The sequence below is a fragment of the Enhydra lutris genome, unplaced genomic scaffold, assembly GCF_002288905.1.
Source record: "Enhydra lutris kenyoni isolate GAN:26980312 unplaced genomic scaffold, ASM228890v2 scaffoldscaffold13, whole genome shotgun sequence".
NCBI classification, from domain to species: Eukaryota; Metazoa; Chordata; class Mammalia; order Carnivora; family Mustelidae; genus Enhydra; species Enhydra lutris.
Window position 1 is genome coordinate 50,864,353 of NW_019154097.1, and position 25,099 is coordinate 50,889,451.

The 25,099-nt window shown below is 58.9% G+C and overlaps 1 protein-coding gene across 3 annotated transcripts; it reads left to right on the forward strand.

Annotated features, from left to right (window-relative positions):
• The first annotated feature begins 15 nt into the window (after positions 1-15).
• Positions 16-25,070, forward strand: LOC111145565 (tectonin beta-propeller repeat containing 1). 3 transcript variants are annotated; one of them, XM_022500500.1, is made up of 25 exons: positions 16-139; positions 3,591-3,929; positions 4,407-4,589; positions 4,843-4,965; positions 5,450-5,575; positions 7,437-7,611; positions 7,717-7,817; positions 9,799-9,900; positions 11,174-11,319; positions 13,285-13,772; positions 13,910-14,055; positions 14,876-15,031; positions 15,520-15,669; positions 15,787-15,944; positions 16,828-16,955; positions 17,857-17,959; positions 19,113-19,209; positions 19,278-19,357; positions 20,260-20,316; positions 20,741-20,918; positions 21,240-21,375; positions 22,245-22,337; positions 22,940-23,046; positions 23,200-23,319; positions 23,452-25,070. In XM_022500500.1, exons 2-25 carry the CDS (start codon positions 3,705-3,707, stop codon positions 23,662-23,664), a joined length of 3,591 nt encoding a protein of 1,196 aa, XP_022356208.1. In that variant the 5' UTR covers positions 16-139; positions 3,591-3,704; the 3' UTR covers positions 23,665-25,070. The 3 variants fall into 3 exon arrangements, with proteins under 3 accessions (XP_022356208.1, XP_022356210.1, XP_022356209.1); XM_022500502.1 differs by lacking the exon at positions 20,260-20,316; XM_022500501.1 differs by lacking the exon at positions 16-139 and having other exon boundaries at positions 3,643-3,929; positions 23,481-23,642.
• The last annotated feature ends 29 nt before the right edge of the window (positions 25,071-25,099 follow it).

The window sequence follows — 25,099 nt, forward strand, 5'->3', positions numbered from 1 at the left end:
GCGAGGCCGGCCAATGGGCGCGGGCCTCACGGCCGCTTCCTGCCCGCCCGCTAGCCCTGGCCGCCGGGGGAGGGTCGTCCCGCTAGCCCCGCAGCGGACCAGCGATCGCCGCGACCCCGCCCGCTGGGCACCCTCCCAGGTGAGTGCGGTGGGATGGGCGCCCCGGCCTCTCGGGACAGGTTGGGGCGGCGGAGGGCAGGGGATCCTCTTCTCCCTGCCGCTGAGTTGGTGGGAAGAGGCTGTGCTCGTGCGATTTCCTGCACACCCTGCGGGGCGCCGTCGCCGTCCCTCGGAACGCTCGGTGACGCCCCCGCTCCAGCCTTGGCGCTGGAGTGACTTGGGGAGCGGGTTTTTGGAGCCTGCGGGTTTAGAGGATCGGGCAGCGAGGAGCCCGTTTGTCCCTCCCCTAGGCAGCGGTAGGAGCAAATCTGCTTGGCGGATTAGCACGGGCAGACGGTGAGGGCTGGGCGCTCCCGCTGTGCCTCTGGTGGCCGGGCAGGGGCCCCACCTGTCGCCCAAGTGCACGGAACCGGAATGAAACCAGGCTGACCCGCCGGCGATGATGCGGGGTGGGATGGGGTGGGGTTCATCCCCAGATTGCGGGCTCGGGGCATCTCCTGCCCAGTGCGGCCGGTGGACCCTGCTTCGGGAAGGACTCGACTACCGGGCATGTCCTGCCATTTTCTCCCGCGTCTTTGGACCCTGATGTCGCTTTCCAACAGCCCCCGCAGGTGGCAGACAGTAAGCGACCATCAGAAGTCAGGGCTCTCTGTTTGCTCAAGGGGTGGGAGTGCCAGGGTGTGATAGAAAAACCAACAGGAAACCTTTCAGGAAGGAGCCCTAAGGCAGACTCCGGGGAATAGATGCTCCGGGAGCTCACTTGGTCCCTTGTGTCCCTCCCTCTGCCATGCCCTGGTCCTACTCCCCCCTACCCTTACCTTCTCTTGAGTACTTTTTGGTCTCTGAAGGGATCTGTTAGTAAACCTCTGCAGAAAGGCAGATGGCTCTGACAGTGGTGAACAGGTGACTTCTTCGTGGATTGACTGAAGCTCCAGCAGAAATTCATTGTACAGAAGTTCTCCATGAACCCAGGATTGCTTTCTTGGGAAGCGTTCACCCTAGCTCTACAAAACAAGGAAATCCCAGGATCCCAGAATCATGGGACTTAACGCTCAAACCTCCCTTTTAAGAGTCCTCTGACCTAGTGACCCCAGTGTCCCTGGATTGGTCACCTCACAGCCAGGAAGTGGCATATGGGGAGCTGGGATGGCATCCTGGCAAGAAGAGGGGTGAGGCTGACCTAGAATGTTCACCCCTGTCATCTTTAGCTGAGAAGCGATGGTGCCTTTCTGTCCACTCTGAAGTGAGTTTGCAGACATAACCCCCATCCTGTCCTTTCTCTGCAATTAGCTGCCTGAAAGATTCAATTATGTCTATATGGAAATTAGTGCTTAGTCATTTCTCTGAAGGGAAGTGTACCAAGTAAGCGAAAGTTGCTGTTCATTGAACTCAACCTAGAGATAGCCTGACTTCATTGGTTTCTTGTACGGTGAACTCTGACCTGAGAGATGGCTTTGAAGAGTAGATTTAGGAGCCAATTCCCTTCACCCCCAAATTCTTCCTTTTCCACCTAGCAGCTTATGATATTCAAACACATGGCCAAGTTTAAAGAATTATAAGCCTACCATGTCGCCCAAGTGCATACGCCCACCACTTAAATTCTGCTGTTGATCTTTGTACTTGTTTTATCCCATACCTATCCACCTATCATGACCTTACTTTAAACCTGAAGTCATTGATGTCATTCAGCTTCCCTGGGGCAGTATTTCCATCTGAGCAGTGGATGGAGGCAGTAATGATTATCCGTCCGCTTTGGGTGACCACCCACTATACATGCAGAGTACTGTTAGGTGCTTTGGAAATGAAGAGGCTGAAGACTCAGCCTGAAGAGAAGGATTTGATTTTTTTTCTGTTTTCTAAGGGATGGGAGATCAGCGATAGTTTGTTAAGAGCAGGTGCCAAGTAATAAAACAATCCCAATAACGCGCAGAGTTCTTGCTGCGGACTCAGCATGTTCCTAGGCTCCATACCTGCATTACCTCACTTCATTCTTTTTTTTTTTAAGATTTTATTTATTTATCAGAGATCACAAGTAGGCAGAGAGGCAGGCAGAGAGAGAGGGGGAAGCAGGCTCCCTGCTGAGCAGAGAGCCCGATGCGGGGCTCCATCCCAGGACCTTGGGATCATGACCTGAGCTGAAGGCAGAGGCTTTAACCCTCTGAGCCACCCATGTGCCCCTACCTCACTTCATTCTTACAACTTCATAAGTAGGTCCATATTCTTTTCCGCCTTTAACAAATTAAGAAATCGAGGTGTAGAGAGGTTAGTTGGCGCCAGAAAGGGATGGAGCCCAGACCTAGATGCCAACGGTCCACCATGTAGATGCCGGATGGGGAGAGCAGAGCCCCCAGGCTTGGTCAGACAGGAGCGAACGGGTGTCTTGGGGTCAACACACCAGCTCTTCCATCTGGCTGCAGGTACCGGTTTTCAAATGGCTCCAGAAGGCCGGTGTTGTGACTTCCCGTGTGTTTGACCAGGCCTAGGTGCCAGGCCAGAGAGGTCAGAGTTCTGGGATGTCTCCCAAAGCCTGGCTCCTGTTCCTTCTGCTTCCCTTCTTCCTCGTCCCTTTGTTCCTTCCTCCCCAGCCAGCACTCTTCTTGGTGTTTGTAAGACATGCTTTGTTCCAGAAGAGCCTATGTGCCTGTAGCAGTCCCTCTTGTTCTCCGCCACGTCGCCTCCGTCCTGCTGTCCCAAGCGCCCACAGCCTTGGGTGGGCCGCAGGAGTTGAACAGCCTGGCCCAGCAGCCTTGAGGCACCCGTTCTGCCACTGTCTGTCTCCCAGTAGCTCTTCCCTCCTTCCTGGCCCTGGGGCAGTGTCAGGTAGCGCTTCTCACTGCTCCCCACCCCCAGGCCACTGTCTGTCAGTTCAGCTGTTCTGTTTTGCTGCTGAGATTCTGAACTTGTGGCCCTGCCTTGGTAGGAGGCTTGACTCTACCAGAAGTCAGGCTCCAGGAATCAGGCCCCGGGGGGAGCACCAAGCACAGTCAGCACTGGAGGTGTGGGCGTGGCCAGTGATAGAACTTATCAGCCGCCTTGCCAAGCCCCACAGAGCAGAAAGGAAGAGGACAGAAAAAGGAGCAGGAGTGGAGGATGGCAGGTGGAGAGGGGTAGTGAGGGAGGTGATGACCCAAGGAGGTCGAAGACAGGACCCCCACATCCCTGCCATGTAGCTACAGGGCTCCACAGGACCTGGCCAGGGTGCCAGACCTATATGGGATTGTCACCGTGGGACCAGCGTAAACGAGGGGACTGCTCACTATGGGGCAGAGGCCTCCCAGGAAGGCAGCGATGGGCACAGGACTGAACTAAATCCGCGATGTTTCCTTTATTCTTTTGATAAAAGAGATAGGGAGGAAATGTTACCAAATAGTGATACCCATTAAATTTGGGGAGGTAGGTGCTTGGAACATTACAAATTTTTTTTTCCCTCTGTACATTTTTGTGCATTTGAAAACAATGCCCATGATTAGAGGGAAGGCGAGAACAGAGAAGGAAACGTGCTCCAGACTCTGGACACCGAGAGCTGGCCGCAGACACTTCCCCGCCGGCCTCTTGCCTCTGGCTCTCCCTTGGCTGCCACGGCCATGCCCAGCTCCGTGCTGTGGGCTGTGGATCTCTTCGGGAAGGTGTACACGCTCTCCACGGCTGGACAGTACTGGGAGCTGTGCAAAGACAGCCAGCTGGAGTTCAAGCGTGTCAGCGCCACCACACAGTGCTGCTGGGGCATCGCCTGCGACAACCAGGTCTACGTTTACCTGTGCGCCAGCGACGTTCCCATCCGCCGCCAGGAGGAGGCCTATGAGAATCAGGTGGGGTCACCTGTGCCTGGGCGGGGGGGGCTGCGTTGGGTCGGTTCTCTGGGAAGGAAATCGCCCCGCCCCAGACGTTCATGTCCTTTATTCCACTTGAGGTCCGGGTTGTATGGACACAGAGCCCTCCTTGGGTCTTTATAAAGGCAGGCTGGCCGGGTCCGCACAAGGGTGGTCTGCCAGTGGTTCCCAGGAGCCTAGGGCAGGACCTTGACCTCTACTGCCTGCCATTCAGGGCTCTGTGTCCTGCGGCAGGTTTTCTGTCCTTGGCGGCCGTGCCCAAGTCCTGGCTCTTGGTGACGAGCCTGAGGAGGCTCTGATCCCTGAGCTCTGGGCAGACCCTCTGCCCACTCTCCATCCTGGAGCCCAGCAGGAAGGCCTCCTAGTGGTGGGGTCCCATTCACCCCAGAGAGGTCCCCAGCACCCTGGGCCGGCTGGCTGCAGGCCTCAGGCCTGTCTCGGCTTCCCGGTCCTCAGCGCTGGAACCCCGTGGGCGGTTTCTGTGAGAAGTTCCTGCCAAGCGACCGCTGGCAGTGGAGTGACGTGAGTGGGCTCCAGCACCGGCCGCTGGACGGGGTGGCGCTGCCCTCACGGCATTGGGAGTGGGAGTCGGACTGGTATGTGGATGAGAACTTCGGAGGGGAACCCACCGAGAAAGGGGTAGGTGAATCCGGTTCCCACTGGAGCTCCCTTGTGGGGAAGGGGTGCTCTGGGCTGGAAGCGTCCCCCCATGCTGTCCCTAGCGCCCCAGCTCTGCCAGCACCCTGCATGCCCCCGCTTGCTGCTCGGGGCAGGTGACTCTGGGCGCTTCGGGTGGTACCACTGTCTCCCTGCCTGCCTCGGCTCTGTCCTTCCCCAGGAGCCTTACAGAGCCCCCCTCCACCCCACCCCCCACCCCCGCGTGGTATTTCAGGGGTGGACGTATGCCATCGACTTCCCCGCCACCTACACGAGAGACAAGAAGTGGAATTCTTGCGTGCGGCGGCGCCGATGGATTCGGTATAGGAGATACACGTCCCGAGATGCCTGGGCCAAGGTCTGCGCCAGGGTGGGGCCCCAGGGTGGGGCAGCCATCCCCCTGCTGGGAGGGTCGCCCCAGAGAGCTCGGGAACAGCCAACATCATGGAGGCCTTACACTACAGGACCAGGTTCTGGGATCGGCCCCTTCTAGAGGGGTCACAGCAGTCAGGCCACCGCAAGGCACAGAGCTGAGACCTTGCATGTGTACGTCTGTCTTCCAGGCTGGAGCAGTAGTGACCCCTCGGGGATAGCGTCCCAGGCCTGGTGGCCGACAGAGGGAGGACAGGACAGAGGGGACCCAGGGCCAGGAGCTCTTTGTCCTAATGTTGCCTTCTCTATGAAGTCAGGCAGCTGTGGGCCCAGCTGGAAAATGGAAGGCAGTGTGCTGTGAGGTGGGAGGGAGGGATAGCCTCTCAGGTGTCCACTGGGAGGGAAACAGTGCCATCTACTGGCCAGGTGCCCATAGGAACTGAAGGCCTCTGCCACACACCTCGTTTCAGATCCCTTCGAAGGATGACCCCGAGCAACTGCCTGACCCCTTCAATGACCTCTCTGTGGGGGGGTGGGAAATCACAGACGAGCCTGTGGGCCGCCTGTCCGTGTGGGCTGTGTCTCTTCAGGGAAAGGTAAGGCCCGTGTCCCCCTGTGCCTAGGATGGGAGGTGGCTGAGGGAGGCTGGCCACAGGCAGGCCAGGAGAGACGTCTTCAGGTGTCCTGCCGGAGGAGGAAAAGGGGTGGAGGGCTGCCCTCCTCACCTCCTGTCCTTACAATGGGTACTACCCTGGGCAGGTGAGGCGGCATGTTAGTGGGGTCCCCACAATAACCCCTCCTGTGAATTCTGCTGTCCTGTGGTCCTCCTCCTGCCAGAAGCCTCTGACATCCCACCCCATGCCTGGTCCTGGCCTGTCCCTTCTCTGAGCTCCCAGAGCATTGATGAGTGCTCATCCTGAGCTCAGATGCCATCCACAGTGTCTCCTCAGACAGATTCTAAGATCCCTGCCTATTCCCTCCTTGTGGCTTCCACACAGCAGTCTCCAATGGTATTGTGGATGGGGGAGGGATGTACACATGGCTAGGTGAATGGACAGATGGACAGACGGGTGTTGGATGAGTAAGTGGATGGGTGGCTAGATGGCTGGCTGGATGGGTGAGTCGGTAGATGGCTGGGTGATGGGTAGGTGGGTGGGTGGGTGGATGGGTGAATGGGTAGATGGATGGGCGATGGGTAGATGGCTGGGTGATGCGGGGGGAGGTCAGTGGGTGGGTGGGTGGGTAGATGGACATGTGTGTGGCTGGATGGATATTTAGAGAGGAGAGGAGATTCTTCTGTCAGGGAGTTCATGAACTAAGGAGTAAAGCCAGCCCCTGATGTCAGGAACAACATGGGTGGTCCTGCCTGCTGGTGACTGAACACTTTAGCTGTGGTGTTAGAGCAGATTTCATCTCTCCAGTACATTTGACCACAAATTCATCCAAATCTCTGGTTGGCTTCAGAATAGACATAGTAGGTTTTGATCAGGCTTACCTCTGGGTCCTGTTTGGCGTGGGCTTAGGTCAAGCCATAGTTGTGGGTTTTCTCTGAGCTGTGCTGAGGGATGCTAGGGAGCTGGCCTGGAACAGAGCCTCCATGGAGGGGCTGGGCCCACCCTGGATGCAGAGAGTGGAGAGCAGGGGCGTGAGAGCAGTGTGTGTGGTCATTGCATGCTGGCTGTTGGCCACTGCCGCCCCACGCCACTCCTGGGGACCTTGAGAGGTATGACTAGGGTCCTGGGCTCCAGGGGGAGCTAAAGAGAGGGGACCCCCCCAAACCACCAGAGGGAGGCTGCCCAGGTTCTGTAGTGGGGGCTGTAGGGGTGAGGTGAAGGAAGCCGTGGTGCCCTGTGTGAAGACAGGCTGGGAGGGGGTCCCCCACCCTCCTGCACCAAGGTATAGCCCCCTCCAGATGACACGAGACAGTTTGGACAACATGTTCAAGTGGCTCAGTCTTAATATTTTATTATATTCATTGCTTTCAGGTTAAGGGGGAACAGAAGTGGACGTTTTAAACATTTGTATGAAAGGGGTTCGGGGGGTTTCCCATCTAACCCCCAAGGACACCACTTTCCCTGGAGACGGTGTACTGAGAGTATATCGCCACTAGGGGGCACAGGACACCAAGCTGGGGCCAGAGGTCTCCCTGAGGCCTTAGGTGAACGAGGAAGGGATTCTTGCAAGCTGTTGATCCAAAGGGGTTTGTCTCCCAGGATGGCTGAAATCCAGGGTTGCGTATTTTCAGCAGGGGCGGGGGGCATCTAATCTGGCATGAGGATCCTGAGGGTAGTGAGGGCAGGAAGAGCAAGTCTGGATAGTCAGGGCCCCCTGGCCCTTAAGACTCTACGCCTGGCTCAGGTGTACACTAGCAAACATAGCCAGCCTCGGGCAGCTCTTCTGACCCGGAGCCCTGGCCGGACCCTGTCTGACCCTGCCGTGGGTTTCTTCACCACCCAGGTGTGGTACAGAGAGGACGTCAGCCACCCTAACCCTGAAGGCTCATCGTGGTCCCTCGTGGACACCCCAGGGGAGGCGGTGCAAATCAGCTGTGGGCCCCACGACCTCCTGTGGGTCACGCTCTGGGAGGGGCAGGCCTTGGTCCGGGAAGGAATCAACAGGAACAATCCCAAAGGTGGGCAGCCCTACGCTCCATACAGGGAGAGGCAGGGGACACCCAGCTTCTCCCCAGCGCTCCTGCTGATGGGGGCCGCCTGCTCTTTCTTCTGGGGCTGGGTAGGAAGTTCCTGGTCTGTAGTGGAGCCTCCTGCCTCTGAAAACGGGATCGTACACGTCTCCGTGGGAGTCAGTGTGGTCTGGGCTATCACCAAGGACCGGAAAGTAAGATGGGGTCCCTGGGGGCTTGGGCCAAGGGCTTTGTTTAATTTCTTTACTTCCTTTGTTTCTTATTCTTGAAAAGAATCACTGACCCTTATGGGAATCAGACTTAGGGCTGTGCATTTTTTTTGTTCTTGCAAGTGTGGTCTCAACCGCTATAGGACAAATCCAGGCTAACACTGTCCATTTTCTGGGCTTGAAGGCCTTGGTGAACTCCACCGTATGCCTGCACCCCATACCAAGTGCAGAACAACTCTATTTATCACTCAATAGACAGTGACATTTCAGAGTCAGATGCCAACTTTCTGAAACGCTCCCCTAACTGTATATGTCCCTTTGCTGCTATATATACAGTGCTTGTCATTTTACGTCAACAAAGAAAGTCCAATAAAATAAGCACATTTACGGTTATTTCCATGGTCTCTTTAACCTCATCTCTCGGGCATCCCATAGCATGCCCAGGGGATGGATTCCCCCACACATCTGAGTCTCTGTCCATGCAGAAAGTCCCTGAGCCCACAGTTCAGGTCACCTGAAGCCATCCACCTCCCACAAGTCCATAGCCTCTCTCAGAGCAACGCGTTCAGTGAGCAGATCGTCGTATTTACTTGAGCCATTTGCTCAGTCTTCAACCAAATGTTTGTGCAAACCTTTTTTGGGTCAAGGAGACATTTTAGCAGTCTACAAATTGTTATAAAAGGGATTTGAGGGTTTCTCATTTAACCGGTCACCTCCCTGCAACCTGCCTCAGGAACTGTGGTTAAACACGAGTGCTAAAAATGTGTGATCCTCTCAGTCTCAGAATTGCTGGGGTCTTGCTCACGTGGCCATCCAGAGTGGGTAAGGACAGTTGTGGGGAGCACAGCAGAGGCAGGGGTGGGGGAGTCAGCCATGGGGCCACATGTGGGCTTGAGGGAAATTTGGTTGGATTGTGTGTATTTTTATAAGTCAACATGAAAAAAATGTCAGGACTTTTATCTTTTTTTTTTTAAGTAATCTCTACACATAACACGGGGCTCAAACTCATGACCCCAAGATCAAGAATTGCATGCCCCAGTACCCAGCCAGGTGCCCCTAAAAGAAGGCTTGAAGAGACTATTTCATAAAGCTATTTTCATGTATTTCACATATAAAAAATATCCAGAATAGGTTATTTATGTCATAAGTTTAGAAAAAATGTTGTTTTTTTTTTAAATAATGTCGTTAAGGCCATTATCTTTTTTCTTTTTTTAAGATTTTATCTATTTATTTGACAGACAGAGATCACAAGTAGGCAGAGAGGCAGGCAGAGAGAGAGGGGGAAGCAGGGTCCCCGCTAAGCAGAGAGCCCGATGTGGGACTCAATCCCAGGACCCTGAGATCATGACCTGAGCCGAAGGCAGGCTTAACCCATTGAGCTACCCAGGCGCCCCAAGGCCATTATCTTACATAGAGCCAAGCTTGAGTGGACCAAATGGCATTTTCCAAGCATCAGGCTAGGATGGGGACTGCATAGAGGACCATGGGGGAGAGATGTCACTCGCCAAGCTCACAGGTCAGTGTCTGCACTAGAGATGCAGACATTGTCCAGGAGACATTGCCCACCTCCTGGCTCTATGTGCAGTCAGACAGCTGATAACCTGCTGCTCCTGCCTGATGCCAAGAGGTGCTAAATTGGTAGAACATTCTAGAAAGATTCAGGCAGCCTTGTCTCCTGGAGGGGCAGTGCCCTCTGCCAGAGAAGAGACAGGAAGCCACGAGGATAGGTATGGCTGAGGGCAGGTGACCCTCAGCAGTGTAGGACAGTGCCAAGCCCAGAGGGAGATGCAGCAGGAGTGTAGGGAAGAGGGACCTAGGTCACATCTCCTTTCTCAGTGATATGCTGTGCTCCTTCGTGGCTTGAACCGAAGGACCAAATTATCCATTTGTTCTTCCAGAGCCTTTGAAAACCGTCTTCTGTTTCAGTGACCCTCCATGGGGGCCTGTCGATTTCTGACTTTCCCAGGTGTGGTTCCGAAGAGGTGTCAACTCGCACAATCCCTGTGGCACCAGCTGGATCGAGATGGTCGGAGACATGATGATGGTGAACGTGGGGCTGAACGACCAGGTGTGCACAGGACCCTGAGCCATGGACCCGACCGCCGGGGTCAGCAGCTCACCCCCAGTAAAGGTCTCAGAGTGGGGCCTTGCGCTGCCCCCGCCAGCCAGGCCCCACTCCAGCATGGGGTTGAGGGGGTGCCCCAGCTGCTCCTTGGGCTCCCAGCCTGCAAGGACTGGCTCGTCCCAGGCCCCTCCCCCAGGATGCTCAGCACAGTGGTGGGGAGCTCAGACCGGGGGCACACACCCCGGAGACCCGAAGGGTTTTGTCGAGCATTATTTGGACCAAATCAGCTCAGGAAATAAAGAATGAAACTGATCTTCCCAGTTTTACAGACGTAGCATCTCTTGAACGTCCCCCGTATATTTGTGCAGCGTGGTGGCCTCAGAGATGAGGTTTGGCTGCTTTTCAGACTGCCTGTGGGAAGGTGACTCCTTTCCCAAGGCACTGCCCTAGCTCTTTCTGGGGGTGCTAGCCTTTTTTTGCCCCCACCTTGTCCCCCACCCACCCTAGTTGGCAGGGTGCACAGCAGCCAGGGGTAAGACGGGTGCTGGCCGGTGTGCCAGGGCACTGAGGACGGAGGCCAGCCTGCCACGGCCAAATGAGGGAGACACCGCAGCCCTTCCAGCAAAGCCACCTGGACCGCCCTGGGCAGGCTGTGGCCCTTTAGGCACCCCCCACAGGCCAGGGCCCATCAGCTGCGCAGCACACCTTCCTTCCTTGGCACCCAAAGGCAGAGGGGAGGTTGCCCACCCAGCCACCTTTCTCACAGAAAATGAAGTCAGGATCAAGGAGGCTATCTTGCATCTTTAAAAAGACCCCGACTGTTCTCTGGGTTCCCTTGGGGAGCAGCTTTTTTCCCACTGGAGGCTACACAGGAGATGGGGACACAGGTAGACTCTGTCCCAGCACAGTGCCCAACGGCCCTGCCACCTCCTCTGGGCTCTGTCAGCCCAAAAGGGTCTGCCTGAGGCCGGGGAGCCAGGACAGGGTCCCCGCTTCTCCTGAGCTTGGTGCTGCGCCCTCCCCCAGTCGTCTCCGGTCTCTGTTCCCTGCATCTGACCCGTGCGCTGACCCGTGTCCTGCCGTCCTCAGCCCCCCAAGCTGTAACACTCGTGGGTGCACACACACCCCCACTGCATGTATGGGGGGGATACCTGCCTACATCTGCAGACATGTCCTCCAGCCTTGGGGTGCTCTCCCCCACACCCCCCAAGGGACGCCCAGGGATCCTTCAGGTCTGTGCTAGCCTCTGACCCAGCCGTGCCTCTCTGTGTGCTAGGTTTGGGGCATTGGCTGTGAGGACCGGGCCGTGTACTTCCGCCAGGGTGTCACCCAGAGCGAGCTCAGCGGGAAGACGTGGAAGGCCATCGTCGCCAGCCGAGAGAGTGACCGATCCCACTCTGGTAGCTCTTCAAGTCTCCTCAGGTGATCCCAGGGGCACTAGGGCACAGAGGACACAGGTCGGGAAGGGCCATCGGTGGCCTCAGTGGGCAGCGTCTGGGGAGGCTGCGAGTTGGCCTCGCAGTGGGGCACTGGGCCCTATGAGGTCTCTTCCTCCCTGTGCATGGTGCTGGACCTTGGCCTGAGGGTGGCCTCTGGGAGCAGGCTGGGGGCAGGGAGGAGGTGGCAGGTGGGTGAAGGTGGGATGTCTGTCCATGTTGGAACCGGGGGTTGTCCCTGAACAGCGCTGGCCCACTGGTTCTGAGGTCTCAGGTCTGGGAGAGAAAAGGCTTCTCAGTGAGGAGGATACCAAGTCCCGTCTGTCAAGTGAAAGCAGAGAAGAAGACAGAGGGTCTCTCTAGTCTAGAATAGGGACCTCAAACTTGGCCATGCACTAGAAGCGCCAAGAAGGCTTGTCCCTGCGCCGAAGTCCAGGCCCCAGCCCCAGAGCTGCTCTTTCCGTAGAATTTTGAATTCAGTAGATTTTGCGTTGTTTGCATGGTCCCAGGTGTGCCCACTGGTACAGCTCTGAGGACCACGCCTTGAGAGCCATGTGTATAGAAAGTGTGGATGAGTCCCGGCTCTGCCCACGGGCATGAACGGCAGGCAGATGACTTGGCGTCTCGGTGGGGGGCGGTTGGCAAATGCCTGAGCTCTGTCCCGTGAAAGCCCGCAGTGCTTACCTGCCCAGTCCAGTGGCTCAAGGGCCCTTGGGACAGTGCTCCACAGCAGCATGGCCCCCCCCAGACCCCAGTCCACATCCCTTCGCTCCCCCAGCATGGCAGTTTTCACTCTGTTGCACTGAACGCCCAGGGGGCTGTCCGGGCTGGCCTTTCCTCGTTAACCTGAGGGTTTAGGCTCTCAGCTGGTAGTACTCAGATACTGGAATCAGACGAGAAGCTTCCAAAATTACTGACGCCAAACCTTACTCTTGGCAATGGCTTCTTAAATACGACATCAGAAGCACCGGAAATGAAGGGAAAAATAGAGACATTGGAATCTCATCAAAATTAAAAGCTTTTAGCATCAAAGGACACCATCGGGAAAAGGACAAGACAATCCACAGAATGGGAGGAAATATTTGTGAAACCTGTATTTGACAAGGGTCCAGTACCTAGACTGTATAAAGATCTCTTACAGCTAGCACCAAGAAGACAACTCAGTTTAAAAAGGGCAAAGACAGAGCGACCCCGTGACCCAGCACTCACCCCCCTGGATCTATACCCAGAAGAATGGAAAACCGACGTCTGAACAAAACTTCGTATACGGATGTTTGTAAAGACGTTATGCGCGGTAGGCAAAAACTACAAACAGCTCAGATGTCCGTCTGCAGACGAATAAATAAAGCGTGGCGCATCCGTACAGCAGAATATTCTTTGGCAACGAAAGGAGGTACTGATCCCTGCTACACCGGGGGTGAACCTTGACCTCACCATGCAAAGCAAGCGAAGCCAGTCACAAGAGACGCTGTATTACGCGATGCCATTTATATGCAATGTCCCGAAGAGGCAAATCCATAGGGACACAAAGCAGATTAGTAGGTGGGGAATTGGGGGTGGGTGGGGTGGGTGTGGAGAGCTGCTCCTTAATGGGGACAGGGTTTCCACGTGGGGGTGATGACAAAGTTCTGGAATGAGGTGGTGGTGGTCATTGTGTAACCTCGTGGGTGTGTTTAATGCTGCATCGTTTGAGATGGTAAAATATTATATCACATGTATTATGCCACGTTAAGAAAATAATAATACCACCAGGTTTCCAGCCCCAGATAAATGACATGATCGACCTGGGCTGCGACCTGGGTGTTCCAGCTTCCTGGGAAGTAGCTGTCCCTGTGTGTGTGACACGGCATGGCTGTGAGTTGTCTGGGGTCACAATGGATGAGGCAGGCCTGTCTGCAGCAGCGCGTGTCCTTCCCTCGAGGGGTCACGGGTCTGCCCCTTTTGTCCCCAGTGCTGGCTGCTTCTTTGGTGACGAGGTAAGGGGCAGTGGTGAGTCCTGTGCACCGAGCGACACGGATGCCTCTTTGGAAGCCAACAGACCGGGGCCTGACCAGCCTGTTCCTGCAGAGTCTGTGGACGGTCCCAGGAACTCCAGGGATAGCTCGGCCTCAGGCCCAGGCACTGGCAGGACCACAGAGCATGCCGTGGAGGTCCCTGGCCCTGCCACTCAGACTTCTGGGCCCGAGTCCTGCCCTGGCCTGGCCTCCAGCCCAGCCGAACTGCCCTGGACCAATATTGACCTGAAGGAGCCCAAGAGAGTACCCGGCCACTCGGCTGCTGGCTTCCCAGAGACCACCGGCCTCTCCTCACTGGGGCTCCTCCCACTGGGTTTGGAGGAGCCCTATGGGGCCGATGACCACCCTCTGTGGGCCTGGGTTTCAGGAGGAGGCTGTGCCGTCGAGGCCCACGCTGTACTCAAGTGGTTCACCGTCCAGTCAGGTAAGCGCAGGTGTCTGGGGGCCCAGCACCCCAGAGGGTGCTCCTTGTGGTGGTGGGGAGCAGAGGAAAGAGCCCTGGCCTGCTGCCCATCTGTGGGTGGGCCGGGCACCTTGCCCTGAGGCTCTGCTGGCCTGCAGGCCTGTCCCCGTCGGTGCAGACGCTCTCCTTGTCCATCATGCCGGCCCAGACAGCCGCCTGGCGGAAGCAGATCTTCCAACAGCTCACGGAAAGGACCAAGCGGGAGCTGGAGCACTTCCGGCACTACGAGCAGGCCGTAGAGCAGGTGGGCAGTTCCCGGAGGCACGGGCCTTCAGCTACCACCCACTGAGCGCCTACAGTATACTGTCCCGAAGGGGAGGTGGAAGAGACAGAGACGCGTCCGTTCCTCTGTCCACCCAGCTCGGAGGTGAAGCTGTCCCTTCCAGGCCCTGTAGATTCAGGGATGAAGACATGAGTCTATCCATCCTGAAGAACTCGGGCTCCATCATGCTAGGCACAGCCTCGGCCCTTGGGACCCAGATACCAGCCTCAGTGGGAGGCATGGGGAGGGGAGTGCTGTCCTCCCCTTCCTGCCCGAAGGGACCCCAAGAGCCAAGATGGTGTGGCGTTTGATTGAGATGAGTGAGAACAGGGTTGAGGGCTGGCCTGGAGCCCCTGAGGCGGAGCCCACCTCCTGGACGCCCACGTCAGGTTGGGAGGCCGAAGTTACACTGGAAACATGGCTCCCTGGGCCTTGGCTGCTGGTGCAGAAGTATCTCGGCGGCCCCAAAGTGTTGGGCCTCCAGACACAGGCCAGGTGTGGGCCCCAGCTTTGGCACCGACTTCTTAGGTGACATTGGGTCAGGCACAGACCACCCCCCCCATCCCCATGCCTCAGATTCACCATCTAGAGCATGGGATAGCAGTGCTGAGCCCACAGGTGTTTGAGAATTAGGAGGGTGTGCAGAGACAGCGCCGGCTTGGGGGCCTGGCACCTGTTGGGTTGTGAGTTCCACCTTGGTCACTAGGGGAAGTTAGGGAGCTGGGTGCGCATGGGGCCGGAGTCCAGGGCCCCGCGGGCCTGCCTGTGACTCTGTCCTGTGCTCTTGGGGCCTGTGCCGCAGTCAGTGTGGGTGAAGACGGGGGCCCTGCAGTGGTGGTGTGATTGGAAGCCCCACAAGTGGGTGGACGTCCGCGTGACCCTGGAGCAGTTCACGGGGCTCGACGGGGCTCGGGATAGCATCCTCTTCATCTACTATGTGGTCCACGAGGAGAAGAAGGTGCGTGGGGGGCTCCCAGGGGAGGGGGCCCAGTGCTAGCCCGTGGGGACAGCAGGTGCGGTTGGTGGCCCGCCGGTGCACGGAGGCCCCTGCCGCAGCCTCCACTGGCCTCCTCCTCACAGAGCCGCAGACAGTCGCTGGGCTGTCGGCTCGGGGAGTTAAAGCCCCTCTGCCCTTCCCGCTGGGGTTCAAACCTGGTCAGTTGGGTTCTAAAGTGGTCTTGTCGATGTCAAGAATGTCACTAAGGCACTTGCTCACGAACTAGGTTTCTCTACCGAGCACACTTGGTCCCGGAGCCATCTTGAACCCACAGGCCCCGTGGACCCCTAGGAAGCCAGGACCCCCTGGCTTTCTGGAACCAGGGGGACCCCAGGCCTTCCCTGTCCCTCTACTGCGGCAGGGGCTTTACCCAGAGGCCCTCCGTGCCTCCAGCCCCACAGGTCCCCCTCTGGCCTGGTGACAGCTTGCCCTCCATCCTCTGTAAACAGTACCTCCATGTGTTCCTCAACGAGGTGACAGTGTTGGTCCCTGTGCTCAATGAGACTAAGCACTCCTTCGCCCTCTACACGCCTGAGAGGACCCGGCAGAGGTGGCCTGTGCGCCTGGCTGCTGCCACCGAACAGGACACGAATGACTGGGTGAGTGCACGTGACCAACGGGCCGGGCTCCAAGGGCAGCAGCGGTCCTGGGGCCGCCTGGACTGGGCCTGCTGCCGGCCCCCTTCCCAGCGCTGACCGGCCCTCTCCCCGCACCAGCTTGCCCTGCTCAACCTGTCCTGCTGTGAGAGCCGGAGGGTCCACGGCCGCCCCTCCCCGCAGGCCATCTGGTCCATCACCTGCAAGGGGGACATCTTCGTGAGCGAGCCTAGCCCAGACCTGGAGGCCTCTGAGCACAGGCTGCCCTGCGACCAGATGTGAGTCAGCTGTGCGCTGGACTAGCTCAGGACCCCCAGAGCTTTGCTTCTAGAAGGGATGTTCTAGAAGGTTCCCACAGGAATGGCCGGCTGGTTCCCAGGGCCTGAGTCTTCCCAGGCCTGGTGGAGGACCCTGGGGGGGCCAGAAGCCTGGCAAGGCTCAGGCACATCTCAGCACCCTGAGCAGGTGCTGTGAGTTGGGGGAGGTGGGAGGTGGCTCTGTAGGTGGCAGGGGATAGAACGAGGTCGCCCACAGCAGATGCTGGTGGTGCCGTTCTGGGGCATCTGGTATTCAGGGTGGGAAGGCAGGTAGGGACCCAGGAGGGGACACAATGGTCCCAATTCGACCCAAGGTTTCCCTAGGTCCTCTGAGGCCCCTGAGGATGAGGGGGAACATAGGTGAGACTTGAGGCCCTGGGTGCCCAGCACCCGGATGGACAAGTCAGATGACCTCCGTGGACAGTGGGCAGGACCTGGGCACATGGGAGGGTGACCCTGGTGGCACCCTGCACCTGTCCCCCTGGGAGGCCATGCTATCACCCCGCGGGGTGCTGGCCCAAGTTGTGGTTCATCCAGATGGGACGGCCCTGCCTTCTGCCCCCACGTGCCAGGCCCAGAATCCCAGAGGCTGTGTGGAACGGGCCGCTGGCTCGGCGCCCCCGCCCGCCGACTCTGAGTCTCCTGCACCCACTCTGGGGCCGTGTTAGCTCTGGTCACTACCAGATGGGAAGCCAGGCAGGTGCCATCATCCTTAATAAAGTCCACCATTCAGAGCCCAAAGAGGAGTCAAAGTCGGATGTTCGAGGGAGGCCACAGAGCCGGAAGCAGGTGTAAGGCTGGCACGGTGTACGGCATCTCCGTGACCTCTCTCCGCTCGCTCCAGGTTCTGGCGGCAGGTGGGAGGCCACCTGCGGGTGGTGGAGGCCAACAGCCGGGGTGTGGTGTGGGGCATCGGCTACGACCACACGGCCTGGGTCTACACTGGCGGCTACGGCGGAGGCTGCTTCCAAGGTGAGAACGGCCTGGATGCAGAGGCTGGCAGGACCAGCTCCCCGAGCCCTACCCATAGCCTTCTCAGGCCAGTCCCTCTTCTAATCCTGCCTGGCTTCCCTGCCCCACTCTGGAGCCACTGGCCCAGTGTTGACTCTCAGCTGACAGCAGGCTGACAGGTGACCTTCACCACAGCCAGCCTCCACAGAGGATGGTCCCAGAGCCAACCCTCGAGGTGTGAGAGCCCAGAGACCAGGCCTGGTCTCCAATGCGCCTTCCTGGGCACCCACAGCTGAGCTGGGGGCCTTGCAGGTTCTAGAAAGGCAGCTGCCAGAGCCTCCACTGTGTCCAGCCCCTCATTTCACAGATGATGCCTCAGGGCACATTGGGATAGCCCCACGCCCTGGCTCTCCTGATTCCCAGGCCTGAATTCTAGCCCCTGGGTCATGCCTTCTGGGATGAGACCTTGCTGAACCCCTGTTGGCTCCCTAAGTTCTGGGAAGTAAGGTCCTGTGTCTCCTCCTGGGAAATGCAGGCAGAAACAGACTTTCGAGTGGAATGTTCGAAGCCACAGCCCACATGCCCTACAGTGAGGGACAGCCAGTCCTGGAGAACCAGCTGTGGTCCACTAAGACCATGGGAACTGCACATCTTCCTCATTTCCTCATGAGGCAGGAATTAAGTTTGTCCTCACTTTACAAATGAGGAGACTGGGGCTGGTGGACGTTATGTGAGTGTTAATAAGGAAGGAGCTGGTGGGTCTTCTCATGGAGGGTCTACAACCCCAGAATAATCACACAGCGAGAACCCCAAGCCAGGCCCGTGAACCCCTCTCTCCTGGCCCTCCCCACCTACCCTCTGCGGCCTTCAGGGCTTCGGACGGAAGCCTGAATCCCCAGCCGGCAGCCTCTTCTCCCCCCAGGCCTGGCCAGCAGCACCAGTAACATCTACACTCAGTCGGATGTGAAATGTGTCTACATCTACGAGAACCAGCGCTGGAACCCCGTCACAGGCTACTCCAGCAGGTAAGCAGCTCGGGCGCCGGCTGGGGGCCTGTCCAGCCCAGGCCACCAAGGTCTCGACAGGAACACAAAGGTGGTCTGTGGTGGCCTCACTGTCGGGTCCTCGGGGGGGATCCAGCTCATCTGAGCTCCGCTCCATCTGGGATGGGGAGATCACTCGTGACCTTTCGATGTCACCCTCGCGGCTTGAAGGATTTCCTGGTGTGTAACTATTTGTGGGTTTCTCTGTTCACCCCAGTAAGTCAGGGTTTGAGCTTTGCTGAGGCAGTTAGTACACGGTGCCAAAGTATATCCCAGAGACCTCGACGTGGGTTGTGTGTAGCTCCCCGCTTCCTCCTCAGTCCTTCAGAAGAGGGACAGGGCCGCCACGTGCTCTCTGGTCCCTGCAGAGCATGCACACCAAGGGCCACGGCTCCTGCCACCCGAGCCCCATGGCCACCTGCCCGACACCACCGTGGGGGGCCTGTCGCTCTGTGAGTGTCCAGGTCGGCTGGGCTGCTGTCAGCAAGCACCACACACTGGGCAGACTAAAAGTGGACATTCAAAAAAATAAAAAAAATAAAAAATAAAAAAAAATAAAAGTGGACATTCATTCTCTCCCCGTCCTGGAGGCTGGGGAGCCTGGAATCAAGGTGTGGGCGGGGCCACGTCTGTCCAGGGGCTGTGAGGGACAGTCTGTTCCCAGCCTCTCTCCTGGAGGCCTCAGCTATCCCTTGGTTTGGGGCAATGTCCCTCCTGTCTTCACATCACTTTCTCTTCGAGAAATTTGAACTCAGCAAGGACACTGTCATATTGGTTTAGGGCACACCCTAAGGACCCCATTCTGACTCGATTACCTGCAAAGACCTTTCCAAGTAAGGTCACACTCATGGGTACCGGGGATAGGGCTCCAGCATCTTCTGGGGGCACAGCAACCTGTAAGGGGAAGAGGCAGGCTCTCAGCTCTTGGGTAGGTGGCCTGGCCACAGGTGCCGCCCGGGCTGCCATGTGACGGGAGGTCAGCAGGTTGCTGTCCCCACCCCGGGGCAGTTCTGGTTTTGCCCCTCACCCCCTTGGAGATGCAGGTGTCCTAGGTGCTCATGTCTTGTCCGTCGCCAGCTGGTGCTGGCCGGTCTCCTCTTCCAAGTCACCCCACCACCCTCATTGTCCACCACAGGGGTCTGCCCACGGACCGGTACATGTGGAGTGATGCTTCAGGGCTGCACGAGTGCACCAAGGCTGGCACGAAGCCCCCATCCCTGCAGTGGACCTGGGTGAGCTCCGGGCTGCGGGGCGGGGGCTGGCACTGGGGGCTGCCCCGGCTGACCTTCCTCTCCTCCAGGTTTCTGACTGGTCTGTGGATTTCAGCGTTCCCGGGGGAACAGACCAGGAGGGGTGGCAGTATGCCAGTGACTTCCCTGCGTAAGTGTCTCTCCACTCGAGGAGGGGCCCTCACCTGCCCTGCCGTCCCGGGTTGCTCCGGCCCCTGCCAGTACCCGAGCGCAGCCGAGGAGCAGACCCCTGTACGCCCACCTCGGCTGCCAGCAGGGTTTGGAGCCAGCCCGAGAGATGAGCTCAGGTCAGCACGCCCGCTACACCTAGAGCTCAGCGGCAGGCTTAGGGAGGACAGCCGCGGCTCCCTCAGTGCCCTGCTCTGTCCCTGTTGCCCTGGGGGAGGGTTCTGGGGGGATCTGGGGAGCTTCAGGCCAGGCCCAGGGTGATGGTGTGGGTGGCTGGAGGGAGGTGTCGGGTGAAGAGGCAGCTGGAGTGAGGCCAGCGCTGTCCTGAGAAGCAAAGGGACAGGTGGGTGACAGGTCCACCAAGCCGGGAGGCCCTGGTGGGCAGTAGGCCCTTCATGGTGCACAAGTCATATCCACGTGGAAATCCAGAGCTGTGGGAGCCTGAGCCAGGGTCTCTGAGCAGGCCCAGGCCCAGGGATGAGCCAGGTGTCTGGGACGGGCGAGCCCATAGGCATCCCCTCCAGCCACAGCCAAGCCTCCCCTTGTCTTGGCCTCAGCTCAGCTGTTCCCCAGAAGGGCTCTGATGGGCCCAGTGGTGGGGAGGGCTCAGAGACCCCAGCTAGAACCCCTGGTCTAGCAGCCTCCACATCCTGGCCCCTGGAGACCCTGACCCCAGGGAGACCTGCGCCCCAGAGACCCCGGCCAGGCAGACCTTGTGTCCTGTGATCCCTGCTGCCTGTGGAGCCCGCTCTGGCTCACACGGAGGTTCTGCCCCTAATGAGTGGAAAAAATGTGTGTGCAGACAGGGTCCTTTTCTGGAAACTTCCACAAAGTGGTCTTGATTTCGGCGTCTTTCTCTTGCAGCTCGTATCATGGGTACAAAACCATGAAGGATTTTGTCAGGAGAAGGTGCTGGGCCAGGTAAAGACCAGAGTGACATGGTGACTGGGGCTTGTGGACCTGCCCTTCCTATGGGGCCCTCCTGGGCCAGTCTCCATGGAAGAAAAGCAGAGGGAAAGAGAATCAAAGTAAATGTCAGTGCAGGAAATGCCCTTGGGCTCCCAACGCTCTCTGGTTTCTGAAGTTTGTTTGCAAGAACAAATAAGAGAAATGTCACTGGCAGGCTCCGCTCTGAGCAGGACAGGCAGGTCAGGATGGGAGGCCTGGCTGGGGGTGGGGCAGGGTGCAGCCTCCTCTCCAGACCTCTCATTCCTGCCCATCGGAAAGGGGGCGCCTGCAGAGGCCATGTGGGCCAAAGGGTGGCCTGCTGCCCACCTGCACATCTCTAGCAGGGGGCTTGCCAAAGCATCAGACCCCCCAGGCTCTGCTCTCTTCCACTGTGCAGAAAATGTAAGTTGGTGACCAGTGGGCCCTGGCTGGAGGTGGCCCCTATTGCCCTTGGGGACGTGTCCATCATCCCAGAGAGCCCAGGTGCCAACAGGAGTGGGCACATCGCCCTCTGGGCCGTCAGCGACAAGGGGGACGTGCTGTGTCGCCTGGGCGTGTCGGAGCTCAACCCCGCGGTGAGCACCCTGCCTCCGGGGGCCACTGGGCCCGCCGACCTGTCAGGCCCCGGGCCCTCCTGAGGTTCTGGCAGATTCTTCCCGAAAGAGAACTCTGGACTGCGGTCCAGCTGGGCTCAGGCCTCCCGGGGCCTGCCCAGGACAGTCCCTGGGACCAGTGGACACTAGATGAGGCCTGAGGGGTCACTGGGTTCTGTGGTCAGTTGTTGCTGAGGGTGAGGTTGGTGTGCGGAGCTGCCAGCTCCTGGGACCTTGGGCAGGGGGAGGGGCACAGGCTGGGCCCCAGCAGCCCTCACTGTCCCCCTTGGCTCCCATCCCCAGGGCTCCTCCTGGCTGCACGTGGGCACGGACCAGCCCTTCACTTCCATCTCCATCGGGGGCTGCCATCAGGTGTGGGCCGTGGCCAGGGATGGCTCCGCCTTCTACCGGGGCTCTGTGTCCCCCACACAACCAGCTGGTGAGCGCCGCCCCACCCGGAGGATCTCCGCCGGTCGCAAGTAGGGACAAAGTGGGGCTGTGGCTGGTCAGAGCGAGGCTGCATGTGCCTCTGCTTCCAGCGGGGAAGGAAGACAGGTCTCCTCATGTTCAGTTCAGCTGGACAAGCTTGGAGTGAGTGCTGCCTGTGGACCAGGCCCTGGGGCCGAGTGAGGACACTCCCCAGAGGCCTCACCCCCTCCTGCTGAGACTGAGTCGGGGTGGTCATCCCGGCGACGGGGTGGTCCCTTGCAGCCGCCCTGCACCAGCCCCCGCCTCCAGCCCAGGGTATTGCTGCCTGTGGGCACTTTGCATGTCCTGCCCTTCGGGATGCCCTCTTGAGGTGGCCCCACCTAGCCTACTGCCCACTCAGGGAACCCTCCAGGGCTGCAGGCCACGCTGGCTTGTTCTTGACTGGGTGTCGGATGTCCAGACAGTGTCTGGCACGGGGGCGCTCGGATGGGTGCTGGCTTGCACGGAGCTGCCCTCCGCATGGGGACAGGGGACTTGTGCAGTGGTGATGCCTGGCAGCCCCGAGACAGGCTGTCCACCCCATGCCAAGCTGAGCACCTTGGTGTCCCTGTTCCGAGATCGTGCTGCTGGACCCCACCGTCTCCCGCCATGGCCTCTGAGCGCCCTGGGCGAGGTGGGGTGTTGGGGGGTTGCTCTGCTTGGCTCTCAGCTCCCACTGGGCCCTGTCACATTTGTGTGGCCCAGCTGGCCTGGGAACAGAGCCCGGCCAAACCTGCCTCGAGCCTGCGAGCCGCAGGGGAGGCCACGTGGACCACAAGCACAGGGGGTGGCAGGTGTGGTGTCGCCCTACTGCACCCTAAGTCCCACCTTGTGCCACAGGGGACTGCTGGTACCACATCCCGTCTCCTCCCAAGCAGAGACTGAAGCAGGTGTCCGTGGGGCAGACGGCAGTGTACGCCTTGGACGAAAATGGCAAGTTGTCTCTGAGCCTCAGTGGCCACCAGGGGAGACGAGGGCTTCCCTGGGCACCCCAGTGGGACGAGACCCTCGCCAGCCCCAGGGCCCCGACACAAAAACTTTGTAAGCCACCATGAGAGGCCGTCAGCCTCGGAACCAGTCCCTGTCCCAAGCTGTGCCGGGCGGCGGGGATGCCAGCTCGGCCTGGGGCCTGCAGCATGGGAGCCCCCCGGGCAGCGTGGGACTGGCAGAGGTCACCTGCCCGTGCCTCAGGGCTGTCGCCAGTTCCCTTTCTTCCTTTGCAGCTGTCGTCACCACGAGCAAAGCAAGGAAAAGGGTAGAGTTGGGCCTGGAACCAGGGCTTTGAGTCCAGACCCTGTTCTCTGTATCTGTCTAAAGAATTCCTTGTCCTCCGTTTCTCATGCGTAGAGAGAGCCTGACGCCGCCAGCCCAGCACAGCGGGACGATTATGAGGCTCAGGCCGAGTCCAGTGTGGGGAGGGTAGAATTGGCCCCGGCCCTGGCTTCTCTCTCTTCCTGGGCTGGTAGGAGCCCCAGGAAGTGTGGGGATAGCTTCCGTTGTCTCCGTAGCCACACTCTGGGCCCTTCTCTCTCCAGGGAATCTGTGGTATCGCCAAGGAGTGACGCCCAGCTACCCGCAGGGCTCCAGCTGGGAGCACGTGTCCAACAACGTGTGCCGAGTATCCGTGGGGCCCTTGGACCAGGTCTGGGTGCTCAGGGTTGGGGGGCCGGGGGCCGAAGGTGGACGCTTGCTCTGGGGGCTTGGGGTGCTCGGGGTTCCTGCTCTGGTCTCCCTGCGCCGTGCCCGCAGTCCCACTGGAGATGGGGGCTGGACCCTCACTGGGTCTGTGTTTCAGGTCTGGATTATCGCCAACAAGGTCCCGGGGAGCCATAGCATGAGCCGTGGAACTGTGTGCCACCGCACAGGCGTGCAGCCTCGAGAGCCCATGGGACAGGGCTGGGACTACGGCATTGGGGTGAGCAAGGCCTATGTGGGGTGGCTTACCTGACCTGGGGTGGCATGGTCACACTGCATGCTATGGGACCTGCTGTCAGGGTGGGTGGGAGGCCCCAGACAGAGCCCATCAGGGGTCCTTGATCTCCCACAGCCATGGGTGACGAGGCGCTCTCCTTCCAGGGGGGCTGGGATCACATCACCATCCGGGCCAATGCCACCAGAGCCCTCAGGAGCAGGTCCCAGGAGACAACCACTGACTGGAGTGGGGAGCCGGGCCTTCCCAGCACGCCCTCGAGGGTGGCTGGAGCCCCACACGAGGCCCGTGGCCCTGTCTGCTGCTGAGGCCACCTCCCCCCTCACCTGAAGCAGGTTTCATGCAGGTGTTAAGGATCAAGGTGGATACGTGAGCCTTCCTGTCTGAGCCATTCTTGAATGTGGATCCTGGAGGGAACCTGGCGGGAGGTCCCGGCCACCTCAGAGGCACTGGCTGAACCAGCTCAGAAATGTGAAGCTTTGTGGGTGCTCCTGCACGGGTCCCTGTCTGCAAGGAGGGCCACGGAGTGGGCTGGGGGCCACTTCACTCCAGCCTTTCCCACCTATCCGTCCCCACTCTGCCTCCCGCCTTTCAAGAAAGGGAACCTAGAGCCCCCCAGGAATGCTGCTCTGGGGAATCAAGCCCATGAAACCCCAGGGCCCAGACCCCGCCTACCTCCCGACGAAAATGGCTGTGGGGCTCACTCAGGGCCGCTTCGCCCTGTTCTGGGATGATTTTTCAGAGCCAGATGCGGAAATACGGTTTAATTTCAAAAGTTAAGAGTTGGCAGCTTGGAAGGAAAGGCTGGGGAGGGGTGTCTTTCTCCTGGGTGGGCACAAGCCCTTGGCGGTCCTGGCAGAAGCTGTCCGTGCAGAACTTGCTGACATCTGCCCCCAGCCAACCGTCCCCCCCGCCGTGGGATTGGGGGCTGCTCCCTCTGTGATCAGCCAGGAGGGGCTGTGGGGACATGGGGTGTGCCGGCCGCAGCCCCAAGCCCTACACGCCAGGGCAGGAGCCCGCCCCACCCGGGACCGGTAGGAAAGCACCTCCCATCCTGCAGCTTCTCTTTCTTTTTTTTTTTTTTTTTAAGATTTTACTTTTAAGTGATCTCTCCATCCAGCATGGGGCTCGAACCTACAACCCCGAGATCAAGAGTCGCAGGCAGTACCAGCTGAGCCAGCCAGGCGCCCCTTCTCTGCTGCTGCTTATGTGATGACGGCCCCATCTGGGGAAGCCTCAAATGTGCTTCCTGCAACCAGACACGTTGCCTGGAAGCCATCAGAGCCCAAGCTGGCCTCTGCTCATTTGGGGACAAAAACGGACAGACTCCAGCCTTCCCCGGAACTCCCATCAGGAGGGGTCAGATGTGCCTTTGATCCCGTCTTGCAGGGTGGGGCTCGTCAGCAGAGGCTAACTAGAAGGAGGTTTCCTGTGGGGTCCCCTCCTGCACCGGAGGGGGCTGACGGTCTCTGCGTTTGCCGGGAATGATGGAGGTGCGACCGGGAGGTGTGAGTGCGGGTTGGGGACGCCGTCCTGGGTGTTCACACCTGTCAGGTGGTCTCCGGGTGGGCACTGCGGGTTTCTTCTGTAGCAGCGATCTGTCATCCTGTGGTGACTTGCTGTCCGTAGCTGGGTGGCTGTGTCCTCGCTGCTGAGCACTCACCATCTACCTGCTCAGCATCACCGAACCGTTTTGTTTCCTTGGCTGCTTTATTCAATAAAATCTCACAGTGGAGCGTAAAGGACATGCTATTTTTTTATTGCT

Excerpts from the sequence above, each read along its gene's own strand:
- LOC111145565 (XM_022500500.1), top strand. The coding sequence starts at position 3,705 with ATGCCCAGCTCCGTGCTGTGGGCTGTGGATCTCTTCGGGAAGGTGTAC. Across the intron at positions 9,901-11,173 it reads ACGTGGGGCTGAACGACCAG|GTTTGGGGCATTGGCTGTGA; the intron begins GTGTGCACAGGA and ends TCTGTGTGCTAG. Across the intron at positions 15,945-16,827 it reads AGGCTGCCCTGCGACCAGAT|GTTCTGGCGGCAGGTGGGAG; the intron begins GTGAGTCAGCTG and ends CGCTCGCTCCAG.